General features: G+C 38.4%; 1 protein-coding gene across 1 annotated transcript; it reads right to left on the reverse strand.

Annotated features, from left to right (window-relative positions):
- Nucleotides 1-1961: 1961 nt before the first annotated feature.
- LOC111864634 (transmembrane 9 superfamily member 3) lies at nt 1962-24673 on the reverse strand. The gene is made up of 12 exons (XM_023852020.2): nt 24464-24673; nt 20773-20968; nt 18987-19109; nt 16878-17122; nt 15816-15947; nt 13803-13969; nt 12238-12463; nt 10302-10510; nt 8674-8820; nt 7112-7195; nt 4609-6680; nt 1962-3786 (listed from the first exon to the last, which is right to left on the reverse strand). The coding sequence occupies exons 1-11, from the start codon at nt 24533-24535 to the stop codon at nt 6536-6538; spliced, it is 1746 nt and encodes a 581-aa protein (XP_023707788.1). The 5' UTR covers nt 24536-24673; the 3' UTR covers nt 1962-3786; nt 4609-6535.
- Between the last annotated feature and the right edge of the window lie 274 nt (nt 24674-24947).

The following is a 24947-nucleotide window of genomic DNA, read 5'->3' on the forward strand; positions in this document are numbered from 1 at the left end:
GAAGCCTCAAACCAGAGATAACCAAAAACCAAATGACCTGTGTCAATTACAGAATGTGGATGGAGAACGTACAAGCTTGCAGATGATCCAGTCATACCCACTATTTAGCTGGAAGGGCTCTACAAAACTTTCCTCTGGGAACTCACGAATTAATTTTATATAATTTAAATATCGCTCATGCTTTTGTATTTTTCATTATCTGAATGTTTTCATGGGTGTTCCACTTTGGTAAGTGGAGAGAAACATCTAGATTATTCCACTAATTAGTGTAAGAAGTTTGATTATACATATTTATTACTGTCTCACTCATGGAGCTGAGCCCTTCTTCAGAAGCCGCCAATTGTGCAGCTACTCGAGAATTTATGGAACCTGAAGGTTCATTACAGTGTTCACAAGATCCCTCCACTGGTCCCTATCCTGAGACACATCAATTGAATCCATACCATCCCATCCTATCTCCCTTAATATCCATTTTCTTTTACTTAGGGCATTTCAGTACAGTCTATCACTCTTAATAAATGATTTCATATTGGGGAGTACAAGAGTTAAGACCCAGAATATTAGTGAATCTGAATACATCTTCTGTATTTTATTTACTTATTATAAGATATACGTAGGACAGTCAAAAAGTTCCTGGAATTCCCTTGCAGATGGAGAACGAGCGATAAGATAGTGCACACTGTTGTGGTGGGAAGCTCAGCATGTCTGCTCGCAGGCGCAACAGGTCTGGACAGGTTTCAGTGTTCAGTTACTGTTCCGTTTAAATTAGATGTGAGTGTTGGTCATTCAGCGCAATGTCGCAGTTCGAAAAGCGTGCGAGCATCAAGTTCATGTGCAAATTGGGAAAATCTGCTTCACAGATGCTATCGGCCCTGCAGCAAGTTTACGGTGATACTGCACTAAAGAAATCAGCAGTTTACGACTGGTTTTCTCGGTTTAAGAATGGGCAGGAGATGTTAGGGGATGACCAGTGAAGTGGGAGTCCTTCGACATCCAGAACTGAGGAAATGATTAGAAAAGTGTGACAACTGATTCGATGTGATCACAGAATGACCATTGTGGAGTTGGAGCAAGAAGTTGGTACTGTTACTGGCCATTTCTACGTGCAAGTTTTGCAGAGGTTGCACGATGCAGTTCGGAGGAAGAGGCGCGACAAGTGGCAGGGACAGTGCTTTCTGCATCATAATAACAAACTGAGCCACATATCGCTTGTTGTGCAGCAATTCCTCACCGAGAAAAACATTCGTGTCATCACTCAACCACTGTACTCTCTCGATCTCGCTCAGAGTGACTTGGCTGTTCCCTACTCTGAAAATGGGCTTCAAGGGGACATGTTTCGCAACCATGGAGGACATCAAATCAAATGCAACGGCTGAGCTCCGGAAGATTCCAAAAGAAGCCTTCCACCACTGCTTCCAACAATGGCAGGATCGATGGAGCAAGTGTGTGTGCGTGCAAGGGTCCTACTTTGAAGGTCATTAGGTAAGCGTTGCCGTATGTCCTTAGAGCGCTATACCACCATTCCAGGAACTTTTTGACTTCCCTTCATAGTATTTCAGTTTGTTATCTTCCGAACTGACCACCTCAGTGGTCTAGTGGTCAGAGTTCCTGGCTACAGATCCAGAAGTCCCGTGTTCGATTCCTGGCGCTACCAGAAGTAGTGGGTCTGGACTGGTGTCCACTCAGTCTCATGAGGATAACTGAGGAGCTATTTCAAGGAAATAGCAGCTCCAGTCTAGAAAACCGAAATCAACAGCCGTGGGGATTTGTTGTGCTGACCATGAAACACCCTCTATCCACGAAAGTTGGCACTAACTTCGCCAACAAGCGGCGGTTGCTCAGTCGGTATAGTTCGCTTGTGGACTACAGGCAGATTCAAAGTATGGGAGGTTCTACATTTTTTCCTACAGATATATGCTCTACTTACAAGTACCAGGAGCCAGGATAGAACGTGAAAAAAAAAAGGTATAAAGTATATTATTTTTTGTCAGTGGTTATAAAATACATTGTTTTCACATAGAGCAGACATTAAGGAAACAAAAATTTGGAGTTACTTGCAAGTTTAGTAACAGATTGAAATATATGAAAAAAGAACTATGATTTCACTTTCTGATGAAGACTGAAGCACTGTTCAGTATCAGTTTACAAATAAAATATCATCATACAGGGAGAGCCTATAATGCATATACCGATTAGCTGCGATTACTTTCAAATGACTAGTTACGCCAATCTCTACATTTATACTTTTCTGCTGTCTCATAAGAGAAAGGCCTTTTGTATTACCAATGGTCATGACTGCAATCTATGTGGGATAATCAGAATTACAGCGTATATATGTCAAAAATATTCATACATGAATATAAAAAACCTGAATGGTTGTTGCTACACTGAAACAACCATTCCAACAGTTAAGATATCTGAGTCTTTAAACCTTTTTAAGTTTGTGGCTCTTCGAATGTTAACACATTGAGAAATAAATTGATACTGCTTTTCGTAACATAACACACTTTATAATGCCATCTACTGAAAGAAACGGTAAGTGCTAGAAATTATGTATCACAAATATGCTAAGAATAAAGTCAAGCATTTGTAACCTGGAATAACATATGAAACATAAATAACAACTGAACACACACACTCTTGATTATTATATATTCTATACAATGAAAAAAAATCACCATCTTCTTTATCACAAATTGGCACTGCACAAGAAAGAAAGAACCATGGAAATGAAAGACTGTAACAACTGTTCACATTGGAAGACCCTAACACTTTCCTCTCAAGTTAGGCTATATTGAACGAGATTAAAAACAACAGTTGAACATATTCAGACCCAGCTAGAAATGTATTATCTGAAACTCAGTCATTTTGAGCAATATGAAAGTTATTTTTTTTAATACACTGTGTTTTAACAAAGCTTGAAATTTGAATGGCGTACTTTGGTCTACTCAGCGTAATGTACATCTCTTGGCTGCAACACGAACTAGAATAAGAAATCCTAAACCCTGCACCAATTCTAAAATCCGACCACAGGCATATAGCAGAGAAACCATTATATCAAAAGTTTCGGACTATCAGCCTGAATATATTACAAGTATCAATCATAAAAGGCTGTTTCTTCTCATATTTGTATTCCAGAAACTTTGTCTGCCATTTCTCATACCAAGTTTCAATTCAATAAAAAAAAATTCCAAAATTCAAAGATGTGATTGACAGACAAGCATTGGGAGTCATATCAGCATTTTTTTTATTTGAAGCATACTAAAAGAATGCATAAAAGGAAGGGAATTAAAATGGAGAACTACAACTCCAGAAGATATCTGAACTTGATGTGTTAAATGCTGCAAATAAGATAGTCTTTTTAATAGCATATGCTAAACCTTGCAAAAAAGAAACATCTGTAACAACAAAAACTATAGAAGGTGCTCTTAATCCATTCTTGGGTGGGGGGTTATGTGTGTTTTGTCTTAAAGATAGGTATTAATTAAAGAAACCTTATTTAGAAGGGCACTATGACCTGGGTATGTATTGCAGTGCTCCAGTAGAAGTTCAATGTTTTCACGAAATGTACTACCCCCACACCTTCAGGGTCAAAGAGTATATCAAGCAGGTTGTAATCAAGAAGCAGGCAACAAGCTGCTGCAATCTTGTTTCTTGCTGGATACTTGAGACTTTGACCCTGAAGATGGAGGCAGTACATTCCTCCAAAACATCCATCAACCTCTAGCGATCTACAACATGTTACATCCTAGAAGACAGCACTCTTCCCAGTCGCGGCCATGGAACCTGAAATCCAACAAATTCTACTTACTTCACACACCAGAAAAATTGGCTGCAAACAAAGGTTCATTATATGGACATGACATGTACAACATATTGTAGTCAATCTGTATGAAACTACGGGTAGGTAATTTGTCATCATTTTAAACTCCCATATACATCTGGCTGTTAATGGTATAACATTAATACACTACTATATAGTTAGTTATTGGAGAGGGTGCGTTTCCCCATGCACTTAGACCTGTATTGGTCCATTGTGCTTCCCTCTATATTCTACCAGTCTCTATATCCTACCGGTACTGGTGCCTACCATCAGTCCCGCCCAGCCAGCGAGACCGGCTCTACTAGCTGAGAGGTATCTATAATGCTTCCCCCATCTACCAGAGGTATTAGAGACTACTGTTGGGCGGGAAACGTCCATAATTTGGCTCAGTGACCTCCTTTGGAGATATGAGGTTCTTTTACGTGCCATAAAGCTACGACACGGGATCCACGGCTTAAAGTCCCTACCGGAGGACTTGTTCCCTGAATTTTTCCGCCCTTAAAAATTCGACGACCTCGGCCAGGTATTTGAAGCCGCGTACTACGAGTCATGAGGTGGGAACGTTACCTCTAGACTACGGAGGCCGCTCACTACTATATACATATAGAATGTTTGAAAAACAAGTACATTTATTATAAGAAGCGACATGAGAGGATCAGAGAGAGAGTGTAAGTCCTTATGACCAAAAATGTTTCGTTACAGAGTCACACTTCCAAACATCTATAACAAAGAGTAGATGAACACAGTTATTATACGATAAAAGTTTAATCGGTCTGTCAACTTACAAAACAGCGCTCTATACTGGATTTAATCTGTTTCTGAAGCACATGCAGCCATCTTCCAGTCACCAGACATGAACGCGATCTATCAGCATGGCACCACATCCAGTGAGAAACAGATGTTTAATGTCTGCCGCAGGACTCATTCTTTTGCAGGGCTCGAACATATGAACACTACCTTATAGGAATTATGGTTATGTAATAATCATTTGTCATCCCTTCACTGTTACAGAACATAAAGAAAATTCATAATAAAGCATTCTGACACATAAAATGAAAAACATTTTCAGTTCTTTGTAGCCTACCCATGCTACCCAGAAAAAAAAAGTACATATTTTCAAAACATGTATATTCTGGGTGGGGGGGAGGGGTTGTAAATCTGTTACTACAAAATTCTCCAATTACAAATACAGTCAGTACATAGCTTACTAACAGAATTTTGAATGTAGTTACAATGAAATATATTTGTTAATTCATTTATACATGTTTTACAGCTATGCATTTCCATTCATTGACTCTCTCACAAGTGCAGAACTAAAGAAATACTGTACAAAGTCAAGAAATGACCACTTCACGATACAAACAACATGTCTGCCTAACCAACAAAACCAAGCAAAAAATAAGTAACAACACACAGTTTTCACACTTGCAAACTAAGGAATGTGTTCTGTGCTATCGGATTAAATTAATACTCTTCAACTATGACAAAATAATTCACCTCTTTCCAGTCTTACTCAGATCAAAATCCAATTTCCTTATGGACATATCTGCAAACAAGGTAAGGTTTTTGTTATTAGTTGAAATATTTGGACTGTACGTAAACTAAATGACATTTTTTCTACCTTTTATATACACACATTTTGTTTAGAAATACGAAGTAATTACATCTCCGGTAATGAATTATGGTTCTCTTGAATATTCAATGCAAGTTCCATAACGTACAAACAGATGGTGCATAAATGTTTTCTAAAGAATAACACATACTGCACAAATAACCTCAGCCTTTTAAATAATAAATCTTATTTTACTAGGTCAATAATGTATCGGTATGATAAATGGTGAAATCCTGCAAGTTTATTCAATGAAAATAAGAACTTTAACGCTGGGACTTTCGAGCCGTAATGAGGAGGAGGAATTCATATATAAAACTGAAGAATTCCCAGTCATGTGATGTAATGCCACTAGCATTACTCTCTTCTTTCATGAAAACGTGTTATGGTCCATAGATCAGAAAACATTACCTTATTAAAAATTAATCAAAGAAAACAGAAGCCTTAAGATCACACAAGCCTTTTGGAAATTGCATCAAGTCAGTGCCTTCACATTTTACATGGATATTTCTCACTTACTACTACCAGTTTACAATATGTTATTTCAGAAACATCAGTTCTATTAACAACGTTTCATACTGATTTCCAAAATGAATATAGAAATCCACTGTTTACTTTATTATTTTGATTAACCAACCATTACCCACTACACACTCTTAATTAGAAATGTTCCACATCTGACTGGGTCTTAAAAACAGCACACAAGATAAATATGTACACGAACTGGAAACTAAGAAAACCTACAAATAATGAATCAAGCAGAAGTAAATAACATTAACAATGCTTCATCTTGTTAGTTTGAGATATCTGTGCCGCATCTAAAGGTGGTCTTCTTATCAAGCTTCCTTTGAATAAGGAACAGAGTGTATTATGGGAAATTTAACATTAAGTTTGTAAGAATTTAACAAAATCAAACTTCCCACCAAAATCCAGTGCACTATTCTAATCGTTCAACACATACCACATTTCTGTACAAAATGCAATATCTCTTACATAAATCACATAAAATTCTCAACTTCTGTAAAAACCTGAACACACGCACCTACTGCAAGTCGTATGAATTGTTACATCATATTAAAATAAATGGTGGTTCATTCTTCAAACTAGTCTATTTTCACAGTAGAGTAGATCTTCCTCACAAAAACACTTGTTCCTACATAACCCACTGTCCCACACATTATTCCAAGGGCAAGGCTGAACAAAGCCATGTAGCCAAAATAGAAAGCTGTCTGGAACAGGCCATACATCCTGGAAAACATAGACATGACATGATCTAAAGACATTCAAAAGAAAAATCTTAGAATCCGAGGGAGAACAAAACAGCTCCAAGACTAGGGACCAAGAGACACAACAAGAAGCGAAATTTATAACAACAAAATTCCACAAAGACAAAAACGGTACACCACAGCAAAAGAATCCTGTCTGCTCAAAGTATGGTAACATGATAATTTATCACCCTTCTTGTAAATTGGTATAATAGTAGACTCCTTCCACTGATCAGGCAATTCTTCCTTACTCCAAACACAATTAACAAGTTTATGGATCTCAAACCACACTGTTTCACCTCCTGATTGAATCAGCCCCCCCTGAATTTGATCACTACCTGGCGATTTATACTTTTTCAACTTCGCAATACCAATTTCATCCTCAAAGACTGTAAAATCGAATGATAAACTTACTTGGTTTTAAAGAAGAAATAGTAAAAGGAATACATGTAGACATAGCCAGAAGTCGAAGCTGCTGCCAAAAAGCTTGTCCACTGCCTGAAATAAACATAAAAATCTGACGTTTTACACGTTATAAAATACAAAAGTATGGAATAAATTGTGCATGTTTTCCTATTACGATCATGTTTTTCTCTCTCCCTCCGCAAAAGAAGGAAACTTTCACAAGAAGGTTGATATTCATGTTATTTAGCATTTTAGTAATTGTCAGTACATATTTACATTAAGAAAACAGCATATGAAATAACACATTACTACACTTGGACTAACCTAACTCTGATTCTATGACTATACTCGTAATGCACCCAGTCCACAACCATTTACACATGCAGTTTTTAGTACCGGCGCGAGGCTCCAGATATATATTCAGTATAAGTGGTTTCATGTTTGAGAAACTTCTGAAAATAATGCCCTATACACCATGCCTTCTTGAATATTACAAACTCTTGAATAAGCAAAATGGACCATTTTTTTTAAGAAACAAAAACTACTACTGATTCTCGTTCATTTCGAGGTTTCTTTCTACTTCAGGATATCTGTTTTCTTGATATGAGAAACCCTCTCATGCCACTCATCTGTAGCATCAGTTCTTTCTACCCTCTTTATTCATTTTTCACTATCATATCTTCTGCCAACAGCACGATTTCCAATTCCTTCTACTTCTTTAATACAGGATGTCCGCATGAAAGGTATCCAAAATAAAATCTTTATATCTCAGAAAGAATTCATTATACATATTACTGGGTTACACAACTACAAAAGAAGACTATCAAAGTTCTTTCTGCATATATAACTTACTCAATAAATTTAAATGTGGGCTCCATTGGTGGAACGACAAATATCCAGGCTTGAAGCATGTTTGGTGTTACCGTAGCCAGAGGGCCCCTTATGTGAGCTTTCAGGTGTTGCAGGTCGTCGATCTTAACCCGGTAGACAGTGTTCTTCACATAACCCCACAACATAAAACTAACTAGGGTTAAATCTGATGACCTAGAAGGCCATGCGATTGTCCACCTCTGCCAATTCACATCCCAACCATCTCTCTGTCCAGGTGATTCCTAACTTGGTGGCAGAAATTTGGCAGCGTATCCACACAAGCCGGGTAAGAAAAAAAAAACTTTCAGTGTTTTCCTTTTCGATGACATAAACCAGATATGTGTATGACAATTAGTTTCCAAGGCATACATTTTTTATTCTGGACACCCTATATTTCAAATTTATTATGAACCACGATCATACTCGTGTTTAGCAGACATGTGTACAGTACCTCACACATCTTAGACTGAGGCTGTGTATGGGTACATGAAAAGAAGAGAAAGTTATGAAAGCCATGATGGCACTTAAAATGAGTAGTTCTGCCAACCTTTCTTAAGCCTCACATGTCACCAACCTTCTCACAAACAAGCCATGTATCCCAATATTTGGTGACTTTTCTAGATAAAAAAGTATGGGGTGTGTGTGCATTTTACTGAACTCAAAATTGTCTTATCACTACTGGCATGCATATGTAAACCTACCATCGATAGTCTTCTGCGTTCAGGAGAAAATACGTGCAGACGATAGTGACACATACAGTGACTATCATCAGGATGATGAACACCAGCAGCATGAAGCCGTAAACGTAGTAGATTTTATACGCCCAAAATGATGTGAAGATAAAATACCTGCAAACAACATATCCTGTATCATCTGACAACAATCGTCTCCATCATGTACAAAATTATTGTACTTGAGATTCTGTATTTCAGCATCCCGTTGCAATTGTTCAAATTAGCGTCCATTGTTTATCTTCCGTCAAAATTGCAACACTTTTACATTCTACACTTCAACACTACATGTTTCAGCCTCAAACGGCCATCTTCAGGTGTTTTTATGTTACAGATATTTTACTAAAACTGTGTTAAAAACTGCTACACTGTTTTAATTCATGTTAAAACACACGCTGTAGTTGTCTTTTTAAGTAAAACGAGATAAAATCCTTTAAAACTTCTGTTGCATATTATTTCACCTCACCCGGGGTGTCGTCATTTTCGTAAATGTATCAAGGTGTTTTTCTCGGCAGTTTGCCCCTCATGTTTGTGGTCTACTTTCAGTTTTTGACTGCCATATGCTCCTGGTTTGTGTGTGCTTCATCCACAGCCTGTGGTGTTGTATTTGCAATTTTGATAGAAGATAAACAATGGACACTAATTATCATACTTGTTCGCATAGTTTATGTACCCATACTTCTAAACATGATATTCTGTGAAACAAATTAAATTCTATACTTTATCCATCACACAATCTTGACTGACACCCAATTTACACACACACACACACACAAAAAGGGACAATTAAAGTTAAATGTGTTATGGTGAAAATATCAAGGGACACTTTCATCTCAGTGTTAATCAAGAATCATACAATGGAGGCCACAAACACAAAAAGAAACTCCATGGCCTGTAGTCTGCAAGCAAACTATACCGACCAAGTGACCACTGCTTGTCGGCGAAGTTACTACCAACTTTAGCGGATAGAGGGTGTCACGTGGTCAGCACAACAAATCCCCATGGCCATTAATTTTGGTTTTCCAGACCAGAGCCGCTATTTCCTTGAAAGAGCTTCTTAATTATCCTCATGAGGCTGAGTAGACCCCATTCCAGACCCACCACTTCTCAGAAACTCTGGTAGCGCCGGGATCTGTAGCCAGGAACTCTGACCATTAGACCATCACCCATGAATATCCACCCATCATATTTCCCACGAAAATGACACGCAAATTCAAATTTTATCAAGAACTCTTGCCCTTGATCAAGGAACTGCATGGTGAAGTTGGTAAGCATGAATATGTCATACCATGTTCCCACACAGCACCAACTTTAATTGCATTTTCAGCATAAGTTACGCATTGGTTGAAGTTTATCAGTGTTTGTCAAGTAATCAGGTGATATAATCTGCAAGCATGAATGTCCCTAACCACATTACCGCAACACATTCAATTTGATGCATAAACTTATACTATGAAAAATAGTGTTTGCATACTTTGCACCCCACAACCATCAAACACAATTTTTGGGAAGATATACATAAGTTAGAGATGGAAGCAATATAACAAGGTTTTACTGTAATCAGAGTTTGTGATGAAAACTAAGGTCGATGTATTTACATCTCTATGAAGATTGAACCAAATGGCAAGACTCCACCAAGAACAACAATTACTACAGGCTCCATGAACCACTTTTTCTCTGGTATTGGACGCGGTACTGCGTTGATACGGCAGGGGAAGTCTGGCTGTCCTGCCAAATTGCGCCCAAGCACCGTACCCACAAGCGTCAATGGCAATATCACGAAGATGCAGATGCACGTAACAGCAACCTGTTATCATAGAACAAAAGCATCTGTAACTTTTTAAAACATTAAATCCCACCAAATATTGTGTTTATACTGTCACGTGTAAGGGGTTGACGTGACTAATAATCATGGGTTCTGGTTTTGACAATTGAGTTTATTGGCACTTCTTAAAGGTTCGGCCACACAGAGCGCTACATATGCTATGTTCGCTATACGAACAGAAAAATATCTCCCTTTACTGCCAATGTGATTGGCCACACAAACTTCCATATGCTATGTTCCCTATATTAGCTGCATCACAGAGTGTACACAGCTTACGTAGCGAAGAGCGTAGCGCACTGCGTGGCCGAACCTTTACAGTTACAGTTGACTATAACAAATTGAACTCCTTAATATCTGATGAATCCCTCACTAAACCCAGACTGATCTCTAGTCTTACTCTCTCTCGAATTCACGAATCCAATGCCTCTTATAACTGTCACGTGGCCACAATAGAGATCACTGTGTCTAAGGGTTCCATTACCGTGTAACGCATTTTCTCAGAAACCACGTATTATTTCAGGGTAATGCTTTGATCCCTCCAAGCATGTTTATTGCCGTGAAATGTGTTTTACCAATACATTGTCTAGCAATGGATTATTTTGCTATAATATGATCACATCAGAGTTATGGATATTAGTAGACTAAAATCTGTGTTCGAGTGATATAAATATTCATCCCAGTGATATATTTTGCTTTCTCTGCAATTATAAAATAACCATAAATTTCTGTAAATGCTAAATTAGGAAGAATCTAATTTCATACCTGGATAAATACTAACATACTTCATGCAGCAGAATCCCACTTGAAAAGATAATAGTTTCACAGTTTGTCAAGAAATTCCCTGCCTTCTATGGAAACCAAAAGTTCATATGCGTGTATGAACACTGTCAATTCAGTACTTTGGTTCCCATATCCAACTAAACACACAACTTCTAGATTGCCAACACTGGTAATTCTGAAATTGTTCAGGAAAATAATTTATTTTGAAAATGAAGAAAACCTGTAACCTGTAAAATGTCAAGTTCCATGCTTTAAGGAACAAACACAATTATGGTTATTCAGACCCTACATACACATATATGCCAATTTATTTTGTCTTCTTCTAAAAATGCTGTTGTTCTTAAGACCCCACAAGGATACATATACTACCTATTTTTAAAATGCTATTGTATTAAAAAAACTCTTGGCGTGTCAGGAGCAAATATTCTTCTGTGCTTTAAAACTGAGTTCAGGTTGGTGGGGGAAATTTACCTCTATCCATACGTACTTTTCTTTTAAGTTTCTTGGGGAGGGGTGAGACTGAGTCCAATTGGTACATCAGTCATTAAATGGCCTATTGTACCACTCTGGATGATGAGTGTAAAGCAGTTTGTGGAATGAAGATTAGCAGGGGAAACTGCAGTAGTTGGAGAAAACCTGCCCCAGTGTCACTTAGTTCACCACAAATCCCACATGATCTGACCTGGCCTCAGACTCGGGCCAGAGTGGTGGGAAGCTGGTGATTAAACACCTGAGCCATGGCACGACCATCTCTGTTCACAGCTAGAGTGTATCTGTGGTGTAAGCAGTACACACAAAATGCAACAGTCTTCATTAACTGAGAGTACAATTATAATATACCATTTCTCTCTCCCTACAACACAACACTGTTTCATGTTTTCTCTGTACTCTCCTATCCAACAGCTTGTTAGAAAAGTGCTACAGCTTACCATGGTCCCAAAAGGAATGGCCCGAGATGCATGGTAATAAATAGCAATGAAATTAATGAAGAAGGCGGTGCCACAGACTAGAGCTGGGAGCATGAATGCTGAAAGCAACATCTGGCGTATCCATATCTTTCCGCCCATACGAGCATAAAGGCTTCCTCCAAAGTATCCATTCACCGGTGATGTAGCTGCATACACGAATATGGCTGTACTTAACAGTGAACCTCGCCTGTAACATTAATTCTGGAACTGAGGAAAGTTATAACTACTTCCAAATTAAATTTATAACACAAATTTCAATATCCTAATTAGCATCAAAACCACTTAAGCGTGTGCATGGATGTTTTAACAATTGGCATTAACGTAATGTAATTTCTTTAGTTTACTGTGTAACTTGTACTGCTGAGTTTTATTCAGGATGCCTGGTATTATGACTCATCTGCTAGAATCTCTGATATATAAGTGACTAAAAAGAAAAAGAGAACGGATGTAACTTATCAACTTTAGTGTTATCACTGCTCCAGTTTTAGACTAGTCTCCAGACTTTGGATGCAATTGGAATTTCACACACACATTCAGTTTTGCTGGCTGTCCACATAATCCAAAAATTTGGATCTTAGATATTTACAGAGTAATGGAGTTTTTACACTTGATAAGTTCCACTGAAAATAATTTTATCTTCAATATGTGTTACAACATTCGAAAAATGGAGCCGTCAATAAAAAATTAACATGACAACACATTGTTTTTCAATTATATATATATATACATACATGTGTGTGTGAGTGAATGTATACATTAACCTCATTACATAAGCTTTGCACGAACTATCTCCAGACCTGACATTTCTGATAGCACAAGTCTTGTAGGAACTATCTCCACTCTTAATCAGACTGCAACCCATAAGTGATAAAACTGTCAAATTGGTATCACCACCTGATTAAGATTTACTTCAAACACAAAACAGTCTACAGTTTACTTTATCAATGCTGCCATTACTGCATGCATCAAACACTCCAAACTATCTTATGAAATATTATATTTTTTAGCATCCTGCTGCATTGAGGCATCATCCTTATTATTAAAGCACCTGTCTCCCCGAAAACAAAAGCAAAATTGCCTGATAATGGTCCATGTGTGGCCTAAACATGTTGTAAAGAGAAGAAACATATGAAAAACTAGTGACATTTTAGTAGTCTGATAATCACTTTTAGTGTATGTTATACTTTTAGCGTCTTAATGACATTTTATCATCATCATCATAAAGTATTAAAGTTACACTTTTATTGAGAAACATAATCTAGATGTCTTTTATATTATAAAATAAATACTTGCGATTAGCATACCAGGACTGTAGGCTACGTGCCAATGAAGTAAAGACACAAATAAATTACATGACAAAAAAAAAAATAAGGAAATAACAGAGGACGAAACACAGAAATACAAAAATTCTTCTATTCTTAAAATTACATATTCAGAAAACTGCCTTCCCAGCACCAACGTATTAATAGTCCAGGAACCTGAAGAAAAGAAACGAACACCATTTCTATAGCATTTATAAAACTCACTCTGTGTAAAGCTCTCCCAGCATAGCGAAGATGATGACGCTGAGTACAACCACAGTGACCTGGTAGCCAGCCCCCACCAAGGCAGAGAACAGCATGCAATGGGATGCTGGACGGAAAACATCACCATGCACCTGTTTCCAGCCGTACTCGTCACCAAGGTCTCGCTCCTGCACCAACACAAATGCTACCATAAATATGTTCACTTTTAAAAATGGCCAAAACATATGATATTCCTACATGCAGAAGAGAATTCATACAAAACAAGAATACAGGGTGTCCGGATGAAAGGTATCCAAAATAAAATCATTTTATCTCAGAAAGATTTATTATACAAATTAATAGGTTACATTACAAAGGGATGTTATCAAAGTTCTTTTCAGCATATATAACTTCCTCAATACATTTAAACTTGGGCTCCCTTGCTGGCACGACAAATATCCAGGCTTGAAGCACATCTGGTGTTACCATAGCCACAGCGTCCCTTATGCGGGTTTTCAGGTGCTGAAGCTCATTGATCTTAACCTGGTAGACAATGTTCTTCTCATGACCCCACAAGAAAAAATCACAGATATCATAAATATCATTTCATTTCCTGTATTGGGCTTTTATTCATGTATGTCTGGAAGAGTTAGGATGGTATACCTTTTCAATCTATGTGTAGCTTTGCTATTTTCTAGTATGTTCATTGTTAGTGTATTAGTGTTGTTTTATATTTTCTTAAGTATTTGGTATTCCACTTTTTTATTTCACTGAGTAGCGTGTTCATCTGTAGAAGCACATAATTTTTGTCAATGTAATAATTTAGAACATCAGTCACTTCTACAATTTACTACTGTGTTTACTCAAATGGAACACGATTCCTAATTAAGAAAATCCTGAGCTAGGAAACATGCCTGCACAGAAAAAGAAATTTTATGATCAATTTATACTACAGTATTTATTGAACAATTATCCTCCGAGGATCACAATTAAATGCTGAAACATGGTAGGGTCACTAAGTAAATAAACAACTCTTCAGGTTTTAATCTATGTAGTGCAAAGTTTTTAAATTTTGAACATAAAAATATTACAAAAGATGATATACATAACATTTATTGAGTTTGTTTCCTTCTATAGAAGCCAATAGGCCAATAGTCTTCATTGCACTTCACCAGCCTTGCCCTGTTCACCATTCTTATCACCTGTATCAGCTTGACCATCTTCACAATTCCCAACCTCATCCTCATCCTCAATTCCATCCATCTTATTGGACAAACAAACCAACTGTGGTTCTAGTCTGCAAGCGAACTATACTCACTGAGTGACTGCCGCTTGTAGGCGAAGTTTGTGCCAACAGCTGGCCATACCATAGCTCAGTTAGTTAGTTAGGTATTGGAGAGGATGGGTTTCCCCATGCACTTAGACCAGTATTGGTCCACTGTGCTTCCCTCTATGATATTCTACCTGTCTCTATACCCTACCAATATTGGTGTGTACCATCAGTCCCGACCAAGCCAGCAACTTTGGCTTCTGCTGGCTTGGTGGTATCTATAATGCTTCACCCATCTATCAGAGGCATTAGAAACTACTGCTGGGCGGGAAATGATCTTGAATTTGGCTCAGTGACCTCCTTTGGAGATATGAGGTTCTTTTACGTGCTGTAAAGCTACGACACGGGACCCACGGCTTAAAGTCCCTCCCGGAGGACTCGTTCCCTTACCATAGCTCAGTTAGTCACTGGCACTCAAAATAGTATATAAAGCTCCTCTGAAAGTGCTGACAAAGGGCTTTGTATATATGAATAAAAAAAATTCAACCACAGTTTCCAGCCTCCAGGTTTTACTGAGGAATCATGACTCATTTAGGGGACTGTACAGTACAAAACTGTTAATAACTCAATGCTTTATCTTACTGGTCAGGTTACTGTGATCTTACTATGCCAAACCCAACTTATTTTATAACTTTACAAAGTAATTCTCCAAATCAAATTCTGATAGATGAAAAATCTTTCATACAGCTTTATGTCAAACATACCATGTCGTCCAGTTCTTCATCCTTGCTGTAACGAGCGTAGTCTTTTCTTAGTGTTCGCATGAGAATCATTGATACAAGACCAACCAAGAAGATTACCATCATAAAACTATTGAAAATGCTAAACCAGTGAATCTGGAACACAACATTTTTTTTTAATTTAGTATTACACAGTATATATAATTTGAGGTGCTGGTAATGATAAAATTAGTTATGCTTGTTCATCTGTCAGTGTTCAGCCGTTTCCTAGCAATGGCTAGTGTAGACTGTAATAGACTCAGGACACTAGTCTGTCTGTGTCAGTGATTTGTAAACTGTACTTCAGAGGGGTGTATACAACAGGTCAATAAATCCATTCACCAATCCAAACGCCATCTATAATTAAACGTCTATGTATCCACAGTCCGTCAATAATGCAATAATTGTTTATTCGCCATTTAACACTTAACACAACATGTTTCGGCCATAAATGGCCATCTTCAGACGTCTAATGCATCCAAACTGTTACACTGCTCTGATGTGCGCTAAAACCGTGTGTTGCAGTCCACCTAAAATAACATAAAAATAATTCATTACAATCCATTACAATTTTCTATTACAATTTTTTGTAAAATCCTATTCCACCACATAAGGGGCGTCTTTCACTTGTCTAGAGCTATGTGATTATTTCAGAAGGTTCGTTTCTGAAGCTTGTTGTTCTGTTCGTTAGCCCGTTGTTTTGCTACATCTGCAATCTGCATAACGCCCCTTGCTTGTGTGTACACTCTAGGAGCATGTGGTGCTGCCTTCACTAGTGCATTAGACACCTGAAAATGGCAATCTATGGCCGAAACACGTTGTGTTAAGTGTTAAATGGTGAATAACTGTTGCATTATTGATGAACTGTCAATACATAGATGTTTAACTAAAGATTTGCAACAGCATGCTGAAATACAGAATTACGCCATCTATAAATCATAAATGCCCCCAAATCATGATAATATGCACTTTGATCTGCTATATGAAAAACTAACCTGCATTCAGTCTATGAAGAAAATATACAGGACAGTCATAAAATGTACTTACCCGATGCTGGAAAAAGTTTGGATCCAAATATTTGTCAAATCGATCTTCAAACCTAATACTAGATTTCTTCCAGTTCACTTCATAAGTGAAAGGAATTTTTGCATCAAGCTTCAGTTTCACTTTATTTTCTGAGGTCAGATTAACATCAACAATCTGTTTCCCATTGTATCCAATATCAAACTTTTTGTGTGTCCAGATGTAGTAACTCGGTGTACCATCATCATCTTCCACTTCTCCTACAATTCCTACAGAAGATTGCATACAATTATTTGATAATATTAAAAACTCTCTGAACAGTGCATTAATAATGGTGGTTATTCATGCAACAAGAAACTCCGTGGTCTGTAGTCCGAAGCAAACGATACTGAGCGAGCGACCGCCGCTTGTCAACAAAGTTAGTGCCAACTTTTGCGGATAGAGGGTGTCAAGTGGTCAGTGCAACGGATCCCCACGGCCGTTAATCTTGGTTTTCTAGACCGGAGCTGCTATTTCCTTGAAACAGCTCAATTATCCTCATGAGACTGAGTGGAACCCATTCCAGACCCACTGCTTCTCAGAAAATCAGGTAGCGCCAGGAATCGAGCCCAGGACCTCTGACTATTAGACCACAGAGCCAGTCCATGCAACAAGTAGAGTCACTAAATCCAATTAGTATGCCAGTAAGTTCTTAAAAGAGCTATGGACTCTACAGATATTCCTCATTACAGGAGTTTGAAACACGATGAAATAATTTAGAATGATTTCAACTCATAATGCTTGCTTTAAAGTGAACTGGTTGCTGGCCAGTTGTGAATGGCTGACCTGTTCTGCGCATCTACTGCTGAATGAGAAGTCATAGGCTGCGAAGCAGTTAAAGATGGACGACTTTATAAAGAAGTCATGGCTAGTATGTGCATGCACACACAAAGAAAGTATGTGTCTTGGAACAACTGGATTAAATAATTCTGACTCAGGGTCACATGTTTTCTGCATGTATTTCAAGGACATTATGCCACAGCATAGTTGCTTCACACGGCAGTTCCGCTGATTACTGCCCACTGTTTGATGTACATTTATACAACTCAGGAGTTCAATCTATTTCCACCTTCGGGTGGGTCATCATACTGAAAAATGTCTTTATTTTCGACTCTGATGACAACACAAAATATTAATATAATTATCACCCCACCAGCAGAACCTAAATTTTCAGTATCACTGATACAAAAACCCCCATCACTGCACATGATACTGAGCTATTTCCAAAAATACACCTCTTCCATCCACGTAACCCTTTTCTTTAAAGATCTATCCTAGTGTTACTATCCCACCCCATCCATCTTCCGAGCACCCATCCCCCCTCCCCCCAAATTCTGTATGCATTAAGTGTTACAAAACTCATGAATATACCAATCCTTCTTGCTAAACATTATGTTAACCATTAAACCAAGGCCGCGCCATAGCTCAAGCTGTTAGTCGCTGGCTTCCCACCGCAGCGGGCCAGGTCCGATCAAGTGGGATTTGTGGTGGACAAAGTGGCACCGGGATAGCTTTTCTCCGAGTACTTCCATTCCCATAGCCAATCTTCATTCCACCAAATTCTCTATCATCATAATCAACCGGGACAGGCTACAATAGGCCAATCAGTGGCCGCCGTGTTGAGCGGACCCAGTTGGACTCCTCCCCCCCAGTAAGTGAATTTAAAAAAAAATAACCATTAAGTCATCGCAACCATCAGCAAAATAGCAGTACCCTGAAGACAGGAGGTGAGCTGATTCGCAAAGCATGTGTGTATAGTGTAACCACTATCAAAAAACCTTCTAACAAGCAACATGTACTAATCTCACACTGTCATATTCAGTGCACTATTTAATGGTTTTACAGCAAAAATCCCATTCAGAACCTCCTTTGAACAAAAATGTATCTAAACTTAAAATGTACAGAATCTATGTGAAAGATGCGTATCTCTGAAATAACTAGGTCAACACTATAAAAACAGCTAACAGCTGTTTATCATTAGTGGAAATAGAGAATCACTTTTATGGGATTTAATGGCCTATGGTCACTAAAAACTGCCACATTTCCCAAGCAAATATTATCATTAATCTCTCATCTAGAGAATAAATAACTTACCCCAAACAGGAAGATCATCCATGTACATCTGATACCAGTAATGATTCTTCACTGCATAGGTAAAGGCTTTTTGCTTCTCTTCAGTTAGTTGTATTTCACAGTACGGAGTGCTTGAGATATCAGCTGAAATATAGAATAATGTTCAGTACCTGTAATGACAGGGCAAGAATCCCTAACTCTGTTTATACAGTAAACTCCTGGTTATCCAGTATCCAAACAACCAGAATTTTCATCCAAACAAAAAGATTTCAAAGAAAATTTACCATTTTTATGAAGTTCACCCACCATGCAACAGTTCTGCCAGCCATCATTTGCAGTGCTAACCACCACCCTCTCGCACAGGTGCCATAAGAGAAGGGAAACAGCTGAAAACTGTTAATTGCATTGCCATATCTGAAGTTTCTCACTCATCAATGTTACGTTGCCTAGGAAGACTCTCAGCAACATCACATAACTGACTTAGACAAGATGGTTGACTGCCTTCCTCTGCCCACCCCCAGACAACAAGACAGAATGCTGTGAGCAAACAGTATGTATATATATACAATTAACAGCGGCCATCACCCATTACATCAATTCCTGACAAAGGAGTAAGACAATATCTCCAAAACACCGGAAATTTATTACATACTAATTATCCAAAAATACTTCATTACATGCAAAAATATGTCAACTAAAACTGTGTAATACCATCAAGTCTGATGATACTGTGTAATGATGCTTCATAACAATTTTGCAGTAAATAATATAACAGAATATTATCATTTACAACTACTGCAAGCACAATTTGATAAATTTCCTTAATCTTTTATCATCTTTTCCTTACTGCTTTGGAACAAGGGAATTCTTTGATAGAAAACAGGGCTCTGGTGTTGGATGAAAGCTTTACTTCTGTTTGTCTACTAATTTTCCTTATGTACGAGTATTACTCTGCAAGATCAGACAATGGGCATAACAAATTCTATAGATGAGCATCACGCACCATGTACATCACATGTTCATGTGGTGAGGACCGCATACGTGGTACCAACTGGTTGGCAGACAAACAACTAACAACAAACTGAAATCCTTTACCCACAAATACGAGGGGGGACCCAAAAATAACTGGAAACGACCTGTTGCGCGCGCATGCTTTGTAGTTATGAGTTGTGCTGCTAGGTGGTGTTAGCTGGGGGTCTCCTGCGACTGTTAGTGAGCTGGCGTCAGTCTGAGTTAAGTGGTTTGTCTGTGGTGCTCTGTTGTGTGCGTTCCTGTTTCAACCCTTTGGCGATTAGTGAGTTGCCCGACCAGAAGGAACAAAGAGTGTGCGTGAAATTGATGAAGATCGTCGAAAGACCATTGACCAACTTTCTGAGGAAACGAACATCTCATGGAGCACGGTCCAGCGAATTTTAACCGAAGGTTTGCACATGAGACGGGTGTCTGCAAAATTTGTTCCTCGCTTGCTCGGAGATGACCAAAGAGAAAACCGCGTGAATGTTTGCCGCGACTTGAAGAGTGAAGTGCAGTTTTCCCTAACAGAAAGCAAAATTTCACGCACACTCTTTGTTCCTTCTGGTCGGCCATCTCACTAATCGCCAAAGGGTTGAAACAGGAACACACACAACAGAGCACCACAGACAAACCACTTAACTCAGACTGACGCCAGCTCACTAACAGTCGTGGGAGACCCCCAGCTAACACCACCTAGCAGCACAACTCGTAACTACAAAGCATGCGCGCGCAACAGGTCGTTTCCGGTTATTTTTGGGTCCCCCTTCGTAAACAATTAAAACATTTCCTATACCTTTGAATTCAATATCCAAGCCACTGAATTCAAGTTCCACTCCTTGCAGAGCCTCACTGAGAGTCTCATGATAATGGCCAATGCTCTCCTTTGTCCCCACACAAAATGGCAAAGAAAAGTAGGCATATGTTTCTTGTCGGTTATGATATGGTCCAACAGTGTTCATCCACAGAACAACTTCATCATGATCATCATACTGAAACAAATGTAATTTTTTTCAAACACTCAGAAATTTGCAGAGTACTGGCTTCTAGGATATGTCTTGCAGTCCACTGGAAGTCAACCGTTTCAGAAGAACATACAGCCTCCATCTTCAGTGTTGAGTAATAAGCTGTGTGGGAACCACATACATTAAATCAAGCATTGCAGAAACAACACACTTGTGGCATAATAATTGCGATCATCATGAGGAAACATTCAATAATAAAGTATCCATGGAAGGGGTTCAGTACAATGCAGTAACAGTAAAGCCAGGCGCTCTCTTTAATGTCAGAATGAAACTACTTAAAGTGTACAAATACATGAATGAAAAGAGGGGGTGGAGGTCGAATACATCCACTATAGTCCTGCGAGTCGTAGGAGGTGACAAAAAAGGAAGTCTTGAATCTAAGACAGTAAAAAATGATTGTGAGTCCCATGGCACTCGGACCCGAGAATGACTGCGCTGGCGAGGACCAGCAGCAATTGTAAATGACAGACCCATCCTTTCGTGAGATAGAGTGCCCCAAATCAACAAAACAACTGTCTGACAGTAATATAAATCTGGTTATAAGCCCCAGATGGGTGCTTTATTCCAAGACATACTGGCCAACTGACAGCCAGTCATAAGATAAGATTCAGACTCAGACGCAGAACCAACAGAGAGGGAGAGAGAGAGAGAGTGAGTTCTTCTTCAACCGGTCTATCTGCAACTTACTACCAGCAATATGCAACCTGCGACCTACGGCCTTCAAATCTTCAAGCTGAATGAAGTTCATCCACATGTGCTGTATAACGACAATAAATACTTGTTGTATAGGAGTTATTAAGTGGCTGTCTCTTCAAACACCGACATCCTACAGATAAGCAAGATACCAGCGTGAAAGCACACGCCTACTACTCGGCTTTCACACTGGTATCTTGCTCAGTTTTTTCTTCAGTCCTGTAGATGGAATTAATCCTCTGAAATGTCAGTTGACTTTCAATGGACTACATGATGTTATATCCACCACTGTGAGAATCTCAAATTCTACTCAGTAATAATTTTTTTTCCACACACAAAAACGAAAGTACTTACTTACTTATGGAGCTGAGCCCTTCTTGAGAAGCCAAATCTGCAGCTACTCAAGAATTTCCCAGCATTTTATGGAACCCAAAGGTTCATTACTGTGATCACAAGAGCCCTCCACTGGTCCATATCCTGAGCCAGACTAATCAGATCTATATCATCCCATCCTATCTCTCTAAGATCCATTTGAATATTGTCCACCCACCTACGCCTTGGTCTTCTTAGTGGTCTCCTTATATCTAGATTTTCCACCAGTATCCTATATGCATTCCTCTCCTCCCCCATTCATGTTACATGCCTTGCCCATCTAATCCTCCTTGACTTGATCATTCTAATTATACTTGGAGAAGAGTACAAGTTATGAAGTTCCTCATTATGCAGCTTTCTCCAACCTCCTGTCACTTCATCTCTCTTTGGCAAAAAGGAACTACTACATGTACTAAGCTGGTCAATAAATTCCCCAGCATACCACTCAAACAGTTCAGTAATGTCAACATAAAAGTTTATCATTACAACTTGCCCTAAGCCATTTTAATACCCTGTGCACCTTCAAAGGCCATTTTACATTGATTTTAATATTGGTGGTGCACGTCTGAGCATAACTGCTAGTGGTATAGTTGTCGGAAATAATCATTACTATATTAACAACCTTCAACATAAAATAAACAATAAGAAGTCTGTAGGAACCCAACTGATCCCCCCACCAAATTTTAGAACTTCCCATGGGCATTACATTCATATTATTGCTGGCAAGGAATTACAAGGCATAACAGTGGAATTGTGACACAATTGAGCACAGGATAATGTGAACACACACAGATCGGCAGGCACAAACATTAGAATGATATTAAAAGTCTTTCTGCAAAGGTACTTCTGTCACTTGAGCAATGAGACATCAGGGATAATTAAATAAGCCATATATAATGCATTATTTTGTTGGAATAATTTTGAATTTTGTTGAACATGAATTTTGTGGGAAAAAACACATTCTTACTCATCAACATGTCTGATTGGTCACAGTAAGTTAGTTACATGCACAAACAAAACAAACTCCATGGTTTTAGTCCACAAGTGAACTATACCGACCGAACGACTGCCACTTGTCGGTGAAGTTAGTGGCAACTTTTGCAGGACAGAGCATGTCATGTGGTCAGCCCAATGGATCCCCCATGGCCGTTAATCTCGGTTTTCTAGACCAGATCTGCTATTTCCTTGAAATAACTCCTCAATTAATCTCATGAGGCTGAATGGACCCTGTTCCTGACCCACTACTTCTCAGAAAATCTGGTAGCACTGGGGAACTGAACACGGAACCTCTGGATCTGTAAGCAGGAACTCTGACCACTAGACCACAGAGGCGGTCAGTTACACACACACACACTGGTTCTAATTTATACCCTTATACTCTTCCTGGCGTCATACCCAAATCTGGCATCTCGAAGTTAATTCAAAATCCAGAATCATAATCAGCAAAGTTCTGGTTCTACAACCATCCATGACCTCTCACTCCCTATAAAAACTCACACATGACATCACAAATTAGCTAACATTACGAAACAATAATGATTTCCCTACACACAAGTCCCACATTAAGATTTATAGAGAGTATTATTATTTACATCTTCATTAAAAATGTTGTCACACTAAGTGCAAATCCCATAAAATCCCAACTCTGACAAGCCCAAAATGAAATATTACATAAGGAACACGGCAACCCAACTCACTTCATGATGAATCTCATAACCAATTAAGCCAGTCAGCATAACTGAAGTGAAATTCAGTGGTAAGTGAACTTGGAATGGTTTCATGTCTGGTTCATAAGGTTACGAAATCTCTGAAAGGTGGTAATGGGAGCAAGTTTTTGTTCCCCACTGGCCCCTACAGATGCCAGTTCTAAAAATCATGACAACATTGTACTATGAGTTCAAAATGCCACATCCTCCAAAATGATGTAAATACTTAAAAATGGAAAGAGATTTAAACTGCTAAAATATATCAAGAAATTAAATAGCATAATTACAACATAACACATTCTCAAACTATAGTTCCAAATTTCCCATTTCCAATATAGGAACTTCCGAAATGTATTTTAATTCATCTCAGTGCGATAATTTCCTCTGTAAAAAGGATACCAATATCCTGCGTAAGTATATGCATTACACCACAAATAAAAACTAAATATACTAGTAGTACACCCATCAACTAAACACTCCATCAGTAACGTCAAACAGTGCCCACTCTGCTCTCTTCTTACTGATGGGGACAGCGGTTTCTGATGATACAAGATGAAAATGACGACACATGCTACACCACATACTTATTATTTAGGAGAATCAACATCAAGGAACCAACTGCATAACACACACAAAAGTCGTTCCGTCAACATCCATTTCAGAATAAATACTGAAAAATTATCTGACTTACAACATGATTATGTTCATCGCCGTACACTCCTACAACGACGCACGTAATTAGTAAAATATAAAGGGACGACATACTAACAAAAAAATAAATTAGATACTAACGAATAACTCGGATTATTTCAGATACATAAATTACTTCGCGTTCTCGCCATCGACATACCTAAAACATTGGCACAACACCCGATAATATTTACTTCGTACCTACGTAACTCGCAAGGTGTCTCTGATATCGCATACAGGTCACCAATATATACACTCAAATAGAATAATTAAACGAATCTTGATCTAACTCCACCAGTTTAAATAACTTGAAAAGTTATACATTTCGAGACGTCAGCTAATACCTTAACTTTATCCCATTTCGTCGTTATATGAATATCTGTAGTCAATGAAGGGTTTACATTTTCAAAGTAATCACATTGGTAACATTGCGTAAAGTCTTAAACAGCATGGGCAGCAAATATCGGCAAATATGAATCATATGA

Source organism: Cryptotermes secundus, unplaced genomic scaffold (genome assembly GCF_002891405.2).
Source record: "Cryptotermes secundus unplaced genomic scaffold, Csec_1.0 scaffold284, whole genome shotgun sequence".
Taxonomy (NCBI): domain Eukaryota; kingdom Metazoa; phylum Arthropoda; class Insecta; order Blattodea; family Kalotermitidae; genus Cryptotermes; species Cryptotermes secundus.